The following is an 11,002-nucleotide window of genomic DNA, read 5'->3' as shown; positions in this document are numbered from 1 at the left end:
TGTCAGCACAGGGCCTGATGCAGGGATGCAGGGGTCGAGCCCACGAACTGTGAGATCATGACTTGAGCCAAAGTCAGACGCTTAACTGACTGAGCCACCCAGGCGCCCCTAAAAAGCTTTTATACCAAAACTCTCTTTTTCACCTTTTAAGTTCTCTCCATTGAGGATCGTTCACTAGCCAGGTCACGCGTGGTGTCACTCGCACGCATCATTTGCGTCATTTGGCACGGCGTATGGTGGACTCGTTCACTTGGTTGTGAAAGCTCCTCCAAGGGTGTCCCACACTTCTGTCTCCTGGTTTAAATCTCACTTTCTTAGTCTGGCCTTCTTAGTAGCTGGCTTTCTTTGGGGGCCATTTTCACAGAGAACTAAAGACCCCACTTCATGCAGTTACAGTTAACTGATTACAAATGGAAAACCACAAGGTATTTTTGAGATGATGCTGGATGGCCCAGGACTGACTAGGTTCTCATGCACCGTGCAGCCTCCCACTGGGGGACGCTTCCAGACTCCTTATGTGTTGGGCAACAATTTGCTTTAAAAAATTGTTTTTAATGTTTATTTTTTTGAGAGAGAGAGAGAGAGAGAGAGAGAGAGAGAGAGAGGAGAGACTGAGCGGGGAGGGGCAGAGAGGAGGAGACACAGAATCCAAAGCAGGCTCCAGGGTCTGAGCTGTCAGTACAGAGCCTGACGCGGGGCTTGAACTCACAGACCGTGAGATCATGCCCTGAGCTGAAGTTGGATGCTCAAACCGACGGAGTCACCCAGGCGTCCTGAGCAACAATTCACTTGTAAAATTCTGTGCTGGGCCTTGACTAGGCTGCGCTGCTGGGGTGGGGGCTCAGGTGGCCGGGGAAGGGAGGGAGCAGCCGAAGTCGGAGACCCACAGAAGGCATGCTGGGAATCCCCTCCCCCCCACCCCGGAGCTCTGTGGCTGGAAGACACAGTGAATCTCAGACACCAAGAAACTGCCACAGTACGTGGTCCGTGTATTGTGTGGTGTCTGGTCCCCATCCTGCCGTCGCGTGTGCCTGCCAGCCTGTTGTGGGTGTATGCACGTGACCTACTGGATTCCTCGCTTACCTTCCAGAGAAGTTTGTTATTTTTAAACAGGCTGCATCCACATTTTTGGCATCATAGGCAGAAGGACACCTTTAGGTACTGGCAATTACTGTTTTACTGAAAATCCCGAGTTGCACAAATAGTTCTTTAGAACATAAAACTAAATGGATTTAGACGTAACAATTACATTCGGCGTTTATAAGAGGCAGTACAAAAGTGTATTCTGCTCCTACATGATACAAATTGCATATAATACCGTGATTTAAACAAAATTATATGAACGAGGGCTGTGAGACACATCTTACTCAAACCTGATGTTTCCCACCGTGAAGGGGAGCAATGCAGGTCTCTGAGCCGCTGAGTTTCTTCATTTCTAAATTCATTTTAGTCATGGGGAGATTTAAGGACAAGCCTTTGACTGGAGAAGCAGATGTCAAAGTCACAGGACTGTTCTGAATTCATCAAAGATGAAGTTAGGCACGTGCGCTTCAGCAACCTGAAGAGTAAAACAGAAGAGCTACGGTTTCCAGGGCGCTGACTCACCAGTCAGAGCTGTCCACACGCAGCTCAACAAGAACCTCCGTTGGGGCAAGGTGGTCCCGGGGAGGTGGACTCACAGGTGGAGCACTCCCTCAAGTCGCTGCCTTGCATTTCCGCCATTCCTCACACTGGTGTCTGGCTTCTTGGCACTGTTGGCACCTGAGATGTGCCCCCCTCACACACATGCCACTCCCCCCCCGCACCCCCCCACGCCGGAGCACTGGGCTCTGCTAGGAACGCGCATGCCTCTAGGAAGTGCTGACGGGTGATCTCAGGTCACCTCGCAATCGATCTGTGACCAATGTGGGATGAACAGCATGTCAGGAGTGACAGGTCAGAGGGGGAGGGGGAGGAAGGGCCTCAGCACCCATTCCTGAACTGTTCTTAGGGGAAGCCCTGGGGGGTGGGGAGGGTGACTGGGTGGGACGTAGAGCCAGGAGGTCTCCACCTGCTAGAAATCGGAATTTTTTTTTTTTTAAACCTGTATAGACAGCAAGAGCATGAGCAGGGAAGAGGGGCAGAGGGAGAGAGAATTTTTTAAAAAATTTATTTTGAGACAGCATGAGGCGGAGAGGGGCAGAGAGGGGGAGAGAATCCCAAGCAGGCTCTGCACTGTCAGTGTAAAGCCCACCGTGGGTGGGGCTTGAACTCCCAAACCATGAAATCAAGATCGGAGCTGAAACTGAGTCAGCTGCTTAACTGACTGGGCCACCCAGGTGCCCCGAAATTTTTAAAAGCAGTGTTTAATTTTTTTTCTGATTATAAAGGTATCATCTGTTACTCAGAGGAAATTAGCAAATGCAGAGAAGTGTAAGTTGGAAATAAATAATTTTTAATCCTTAGAGAAAACTACAACTGACAATTATTTTGTACTGAATCCCTCCCAATTTTACACATAACACTACTCAAAATTAGGATCATATAACCTTGTGTCGTTTGCCTCTGCTAAATCTTTTTTTTTTTTTTTTAATGTTTATTTATTTATTTTGTGAGAGAATCCCTAGCAGGCTCTGTGCTGACGCGGGGTTTGATCCCATGAGCCATGAGAACATGACCTGAGCTGAAGTCGGTTGCCTAACTGACAGTCACCCAGGCGCCCCAAGGAGGCTACATATTCTGATCTATTATCCATCTCCTGAGTTTCATACCAGTACTACACTACTTTGATTTTTGTAGTTTTACAATATTTTAAATTATTTGGTATTTTTTTTTTTTAATGTTTTATTTATTTCTAGGAGAGAGAGAGAGAGACAGCGTGAGCAGGGGAGGGTCAGAGAGAGAGGGAGTCACAGACTGAAACAGGCTCCAGGCTCTGAGCTGGCAGTCAGCACAGAGCCCGACGCGGGGCCCGAACCCACGAACCGCGAGATCATGACCCAAGCGAAAGTCGGACGCTTAACCGACTAAGCCACCCAGGCGCCCCTGGTATGTTTTAAATGTCTTTTTAAAAAACATTGTACTTTTGATCTGAGTTCTATAAAATTTTTAAAAATCCCCCTCTCCAGTGTTACAAAACTTATCTGGGATTTTGGTCATAGCTGCAATAAACCTATAAACTAATAAGAATTGCTATTTGAGTTTCCTTATTCAGAACAATGGAGTGAATTTTTATATTTTTTCTAAAATGTTATTAAAATGTTAAAAATAACATTTTTTCCCTAAACTTAACTTTTTTTTTAAAGTTTATCTTGAGAGAGAGCAAGCTTGCGAGTGGGGGAGGGGCAGAAAAATCAAGAGAGAGAATCCCAAGCAGGCTCCGCACTGTCAGCACAGAGCTTGAGGTGGGGCTTGATTCCATGAACCATGAGAATGTGACCTGAGCAGAAATGAAGAGTCTGACGCTTAACTGACTGAGCCCCGCAGGCACCTGTCTTATAGAGGTTATCACTCCTGGCTTCGCTATTTCCTTGTTAATTCTGTGAATGGGATCTTTTTCACACCATACTTTTGAATTGGTTATTAGTACATTTACCTGGTACATTCCCTAATCAGCTTTTCTGTGCTCTTCAACTCTAACAGTTCTCCACGTGATTCTAGTGGGTATTCAAGGAAGACAATTACATCCTCTGTAAATAATACAAATTTGTCCTCCTTTCTTTATGCATTTTTAAATTGTCACTTGTTTCAGTGCCTTGAACCTGTACCACAAAAGCTGCGGCGAGAGTCAGTGCCTCCATGACACTGTTGCGCCACCGGCTTCAGTGGGAAGGCTGCCACTATTACGTATGTCACCAGTTAATTTTTGAAACATCATCTTTAGTTTTTGTTATAAAAAAGTATCTTTGTTATACTAATTAAAAAAAATCAGAATGGCTTTTCAGAATCTATCCAGAGTCTTATATTTTAGTAACAAGCTCTTTGAGCTGAAACTTACCAAAGTGGAATCATTGGTGAGAAAGGAACAGGAAAGACTGTCTCAGAGGGTAAAAGTGAAGTCATTTTTGGAAACTCTGGACAAATAATGTTAGCTGTGGTGGGAACTGAACTTGCTATGGGAAGCAGGTTACGGGGGGCAGGGAAAAGCCACCCCCACAATGATTGCCTCCAGGATTCCCTCCTGGACTGGCCATCTGTTCCTCTGGAACCAGAAGCAGGGCTGGGTGAGCTGCTCAGGGGAGGGCTAGGGAGGGAGGGAGCAGGTCACGGTGAAGGGAGGAGCCCTCACAGCTGCGGGTGGAGTGGGGGCCCGGGGGCAGGGGATGGGGGGACTCGGAGCATCCACTGGGGCTGAGCCTAGTGAGTCCAGGGCCCTAGTGAGTCCAGGGCCACTCTTAACAGGACCTTTTTACAAAAAGGGCTTTAATAGTGTCCTTTGTCTAAGGCTTACCCTCCTCGGTAGCTTTGTGTACCGAACATAATCCTCCAGAAACAGGAGGGCGCCCACAACGTCCGCAGGCATTTCAGGTATCTTCTGGCTGCAACAGAGAACAGTCTGGATCAATGCACCGCTTTCCACATGGCGGACCCTCAGTCAAAATACCGAGACTAAAGAAGCGACAGATCACTACAGTCAGAGGAGAAACTCATCTCTGGAACATCCTGAATCATATCGTTATCCTGCGGGCGTTTCCTCAGAACACAACCTGGGGATGAAGGCTGCGCCGAATGGCCCACGTGGGCCTCCGCGTCGCGGCCCCGCTGTCTGCCTGGGCTCCGCGCTCAGCGCCCTGCACCTGGTGACGGGGGAACCGGCGGTCCCCGAGCAGGCCCCACTGCCCCAGCCCCGCTCTCTGCCGCTCCGTTTGCTCTGCTCGCCTACTTTAAGAGGAGGCTTCTAGGCATCTTGCCAGTTCTCGCTTGGGTTCTTCCTTAGAAAGGCCTCCCCCACTCCTCTGGGCAGGTGGCCTTTTCGCACGCCGTGAGCATACTTAGTATTCTCCCTCCAAGCCTCGTAGGTTTCCACTTGTGTGTATGCTGGTCTCCGTGGGGGCCTGGGTCCTGTCTGCCCTCCTCCCCGGCATCTGCGGCAGCACCTGCACCTCCTGCACGTTAGAAGGTGTCAGGTAAGGACGCGTCCAGTGACTTTCCATACGGGACCCTCCTCGTTCGTTCAAACGACCGCCGTGCGGCCCAATCCCGCTCCGGAGCCGGGGATGCCGCAGAGGACACGACACGCTTCCCACGGGGCCCACACTCTCGCTTTGCAGGGGCAGGATCTTTGGTTCTTCAAATTCTTTCTAATTCATGTCCGGAACGGCATTTTCTGATTAACGAAGGACTTCAGGGAACTGGATTACTGATCCATTTCCCTGAAGGTTGGTTGCTTTGGAAAAGCAGGTTGAAGACGGTTACACCCAGAGAAAAGCTGCCGCTGCTCTCGACCTTTCCGCACAGGACCAGGGCGGCGACGGGAAGGGAAGGGCCTCCGTGCGTCCCACGCTCCGGAGGTCACGCGCGTGGGACCACAAAGCAGAAACTGAGCTGCGGCCTGACGCCCGTCTCCTGCTGCCCTCGGTCAGGGTCGCCGGTAACCCCTGTGCCACGCGTCACAGTCATTCGTGAAGAAGACTCAGGAAGGACTTGCCGGCTCTTGACAGATGGAGGAGCAGGGCCGGGGTGGCCGGTGTGGAGGTCACTTCCCAGTCACCTCGGAGCAAGGTGACTCAGCCTCAGCTTCCTCTACACCGCCCGGAGCCGGATGCACTAGGGTTCTGGGTGCTTACTGCTGCGCTTTGCAACTGCCCTCATTTTGCGATGGCCAAAGCTTCATTTCTGAGACTTCCCCGTCCTTCGGGGCTCCCTTCTGTTTTTTAATTGTTAACAAGTCAATTGTTGGAGGCAAGTCTCAGCTTGCCCTAGGAAAACACCCAGCATCTGTCTGTCTTTCAGTCCATTAACGGGGATGGGGCAGAACTAGCCTGACTGAGGCTCTTGGGAAAAAGATGACCGGGTTTGAGAAGGATGCAAGGTCACTGTGAGCCGCTGGCAAACGGATGTCAGGAACCTGGCCCTGTGGGTTCAGCTGCACTGCACTCCACAGGGGGCCCAGAATGAAGGCGCTTCCAACCCCTCCTCTGCACTCAGGGGTTGGCTGCTTTTGAAACCCCAGTGAGGGTTTGGGAGACCACATAGTAAGACGGTGGGTCACACACTGGAACCCCCAGGAGTCATGGGTGCGGTGAGTGGCCACAGCGTGGCGGACGGGAACAGGTGGAAGTCAGCTTATCTAAAGGAAGCTGACATTCACAAAGGAAGGAGACTGTGTTTATTTTAATTTCAGAGCGTAGAGGAAGGCCCAGTGGGTGAAATCTCAGAGAGGCGGGATGAAATTTTCCACTCATCACAATGAACAACTTCCCAATGACCAGGGCTGCGTGGCCTTGAGGTGATGAGTACCTCACCCGGGGCGGGGGGGGGGTGTCAGAGCACGGGCTGGATGATTCCCTCCAGGGGCGTCTGGGTGCCCATTCGCACCCTGGGTGGGAGGTAAACCAAATGGCCTCTGGAATCATGTCCGGTCACGAGTGCTTTGTGAGGACCCGGAAGGTCACTCCCATTAGTCTTTCAGTGACATTGACAAAAGTAACCAGGTGGTAATCTTCCAGACTTTGGATGTGCAACATGCCAGACAAAGTTATATGGCTGGCCTGACCCTTTAAGGTAACAGAGAACGAGGCTCAGGACCCAGCATCTCATGCAAGTAACTTTTTCTTTTCTATCCCCGAGAAGCCACATTTTGGGGGGCTCAGCGAGAAAAAAGGGTTTACAAGGCTTGTATCCCTAGGAGCTTCAACGTGATCTCTGTTTCCTCCGACACCAGGAACCCGGGCTGTGCCCAGGCCGACACGGATGAGCCCTCTGACTCCCGTTGAAGGCTGTGGGGCCATCCTACGCCAGTGGCGCGGCCAGACGGCTGGGCTCCCTGAGCTCTGAGCGCAGCACCCAGCACCGCAGAGGAACCGGCCTGCACTCTCTTCCCCAAGGGGGCTGCGAATCCTGGTCACGGCTTGTCCTTGTAAAATCACTGCTGGGTGCACCGAGGGGGCCCCGCCAGCAGGGTGACTGAGGACTGGTGCGTCTTTAGTTGGTGCGAACAAGGTGTGCCCGGACTTGCTTTACACAGCAGAGTGACAGCCGAGTCCCATCGCTATGCGGGGGACAGGAAGAGGACTTTGGCATGCAAGGTTTAGAGCCCACTGTGCAACACTAATGACGCTCTTCCCAGCGTGGCCTTCGGTACCTTGTGCACTGCTCCACTGTGGAGCGGATAAACTGGCCGATCAGCGCCAGGAACTGCTCGGTGTAGCGCGAATGGAACTGCTTCAGCAGGGTGAGCAATCCCAGCACGAGCGGCGGCCAGTCCACGGGGTCGGCGGGTTTCCGGCACACCATTCCTGCAAAAGGAGCGACAAGTCACGAATTATGCCGCCGCAGCCAAGGGCTTAGCTTTGGCAATGTTCATTCGGTACAAATGCTCATCAGTATCAAAATGCTTGGGGACCGCGGCTACGCTGGCAGAGGAGTATCTTGCGGGAACTACAGCTCTGGACTCCGGATCGCACTGGCCCGGGGCTGCTGGCGCTTCCGGGGGTCTATCCAACATAGCAAAATGGCTACTGCCTTTATAATCATCATCACCAGCTCTTGGATAATACAGTAATGCACGCCGCTGTGGACAAGTTTAAAGAAACAGATAAAGAGAAACGAGAGGGTAAAAATGAGCTGCAAGCAGCTTCTGTTCCTGGCAGCATGCACGTTACCCACGCTGAACCAGTCTCTTAAATGGAAACAGTTTAAATCCCGGACAACATATCTGAGACGTATTTTAAATACAATGTTGAACGTTACGTAATAAAAGAATCTGCAGAAGCCTAGACGGTGGAGGAAGGAAATTTGTGGAGGGAGTGAGCGCTGAAACTGGCTTTTTCACTAAGGATTTCTGTCCAAATCTGGAGGCCTTGGCCTTCTGCCTGGATGGGCGCTTGGGGAACAGGAGCTAGAGCTTAGGGTCTTTGAGGGGAAACACAATGTTGAAAAAGAACCAAGATGGAAGACTTGTATTGCCTGATTTCAAGACTTACTATAAAGTTATAGTAACCAAGGCAGTATTGGCAAGAGGAAAAATAGATCAATGGAACAGAATAGAAAATCCAGAAACAACAGTCCCACACTTATATGAACTGAATTTCCACGCATATCCAGATAATTCAATGGAGAACAAGAAATTTTTTCTATAAACGGTGCTGAAATTGGATATCCAGACACGGTACATAAAAAGTAATTTTAAATGGACCATAGACCTCAGTGTAAGGGCTAAAAACCACAAAGCTTCTAGAAAAAAAAACCCACAGGAGATTATCTTTGTGACTAGCGTTAGTCAAAGATTTCTTAGATAGGACACAGAAAAAGACAATTATAAAGGAAAAATCGATAAACTGGACATTATTACTATTAAAAATTTCTGCTCATTAAAGTCACCAGTAATAAAATGAATAGGTGGATGCGCCTGGGTGGCTTAGTCGGTTAAGCGTTCGACTTTCGCTTAGGTCATGATCTCGCGGTTCGTGGGTTCGAGCCCCGCGTCGGGCTCTGTGCTGACTGCCAGCTCAGAGCCTGGAGCCTGTTTCAGAGTCTGTGACTCCCTCTCTCTCTGACCCTCCCCTGCTCACGCTGTCTCTCTCTCCCTCTCCTAGAAATAAATAAAACATTAAAAAAAAATTAAAAAAGGGGCGCCTGGGTGGCTTAGTCGGTTAAGTGTCCGACTTTCACTTAGGTCATGATCTCGCGGTTCGTGGGTTCGAGCCCCGCGTCGGGCTCTGTGCTGACTACCGGCTCAGAGCCTGGAGCCTGTTTCAGTGTCTGTGAATCCCTATCTCTCTGACCCTCCCCTGCTCACGCTGTCTCTCTCTGTCTCCTAGAAATAAATAAAACATAAAAAAAAAAAAATTAAAAAAAAAAAAAGAAAATGAATAGGTGGGGGAGCACCTGGGTGGCTCAGTCAGTTATGCAGCTGACTTTGGCTCAAGTCATGATCTCATTCGTGGGTTGAAGCCCCCTTGTAGAGCCTGCTTCAGATTCTCTCTCCCTCTCTCTTTGGTCCTCCCCTGCTTGCATTCTCTCTCTCTCAAAAATAAACATAAAAAAAAAAGAAAAAAGAAATGGAGTCATGTGAGTAGTGTGTACTGTCTAGATTTAAAAAAAAAAGAAGAAAATGAATAGGTAAAGGTGAGTCTGTAAGAAAAAACTCACAGTACAAATTATCTAGCCAAGAACTTGTATCCATAAATATAAATAACTCCTACAACCTAGTGGATAAAAAAGCAATCAATCTAATTTAAAAACAGGCAAAAGACTTGAACACTTAACAAAGAAAGATATAAAGAATGGCCAAAAAGCCTATGAAAAAGTGAGCAACATCGTTAGTCACTAGGGGAAGGCAAATGAAAACAACATGATGCCATACACACCCATCAGAACAGTTAAAAGTAAGAAGACTTACATTGCCAAATGCTGGCGGGATGTAAAATGGTACAGCGCTTTGGAGATGGGCGTTTAACTGGCAAGACAGACCTTCAGACCCCATCTCTGGGCTCTTGTGAAGACTGAAAAATCTCTTTCTTAAACCAGAGCTGCCAAAACAAGTTAACCCGCCTTCCCTAACCTTGGCTTTGGCAACTCTGAATGTGCTCATGGATTTACTGTATGAGACGGTAACAGTAGTCAGAATACAGAGAAAGAACCCTTTCCAGGTGCACGGCAACGATGACGCTTTACGACAGACGCTTCCGCTCTGAATACGGCAAAACGGAGAGGCTTCCTTAGACAGACCAAGGCAGGCAGGGGTTTCTTAGATCAGTCTCGAAAGCAACACTCGTAAGGCGGAACGAATGTTTTCTTGGTGTCCAAACACCCGGATGTTCCTTCCTAGTCCTACTTTTCATTAGTTTGGTTCCCAGATTAACACGTCAGTGTAATCCATGAAAAGAACTGTAGTCAGATAGAGACACATCTCCAGGACACTAAAGGTTCGTTTGTCTTGTTTTGTTTAAAGATCTTGGAACTCAAGGGAGAAGTGAAACGATTCCTATGAGAGGCTGTACAATGAAAGAAACGTTACCTAAGGATGAGACCAGTGAATAAACAGTCTTTAATGAAACAAGAGTATCTTGATGCACTGACAACCCATTGTTATAAAGGGTCATATATTCTTTTTTTCTTAAGTTTTTATTTATTTATTTTGAGAGAGTGAGTAGGGGAGGGGCCGGGGGGGAGGGAGGACAGAAGGGGGCAGAGGATCCAAAACAGGCTCTGTGCTGACAGCAGAGAGCCAGATGCAGGGCTCAAACTCACGAACCATGAGATGATGACCTGAGCCAAAGTCAGGTGCTCAACAGACTGGGTCACCCAGGCGCCCCCTAAGGGTCATATATCCTTGTTTAGTTACAACGGGGACAAGAGACAGGGAGAACACGGCTCTGAGGCCTGAGACGAACTCCTAAGTCCACCTTTGAGTGGTTCTGTACATTGATTTTGGCCAATATACAGAAAAGGGCTTAGCATCAGTGGAGCATTCACTCCGTGCCAGGTACTGTATCCGGCTGGCCCTGAGAGGTTAAGTAACTTGGCCAAGGTCACATAGGCGAGCACTGGGAAGTGAGGGCTGGGAGAGCCAGAACCCAGACACACATCTTTCCTCATTCTCGCAGCAGTATTTATGCGGGCGCCATGCTCTGCTTGGTGGTAGTAATAGGTCCTGTACGGGGGTTGTGTCTGGGACTAAGGAGTATTTTTGAATCAGAGAGTAAAAACCTTAAAGAGACTCCACATCTTTATCCTAAAAGAGCATATGAAATAGGAAGGGAAATACTTCAAGCAAGAAATTCATTTCAGAATTTCTGGTTTAAAAACAATACAGTTATATTTATAGGAAAGCTCTTATAATACTTTTAAAGTAAATAAA

General features: G+C 48.8%; 1 protein-coding gene across 3 annotated transcripts in view; it reads right to left on the bottom strand.

Annotated features, from left to right (window-relative positions):
* Nucleotides 1–1,159: 1,159 nt before the first annotated feature.
* The window catches only part of WASHC5 (WASH complex subunit 5), a 61,035-nt gene continuing 51,192 nt past the window's right edge, over nt 1,160–11,002 (bottom strand). For all 3 annotated transcript variants that reach the window (XM_039231979.1, XM_039231980.1, XM_039231981.1), the window contains 3 exons: nt 7,283–7,436; nt 4,430–4,517; nt 1,160–1,558 (listed from right to left, as the gene is read on the bottom strand). In XM_039231979.1, coding sequence (XP_039087910.1) covers nt 1,502–1,558; nt 4,430–4,517; nt 7,283–7,436 — 299 coding nt within the window. In that variant the 3' untranslated portion in view covers nt 1,160–1,501. The remainder of the gene's footprint in view (nt 1,559–4,429; nt 4,518–7,282; nt 7,437–11,002) is intronic.

Source organism: Hyaena hyaena, unplaced genomic scaffold (assembly GCF_003009895.1).
Source record: "Hyaena hyaena isolate Hyena2069 unplaced genomic scaffold, ASM300989v1 scaffold_62, whole genome shotgun sequence".
Taxonomy (NCBI): Eukaryota; Metazoa; Chordata; class Mammalia; order Carnivora; family Hyaenidae; genus Hyaena; species Hyaena hyaena.
This window is presented reverse-complemented; position numbering and strand designations above follow the sequence as displayed.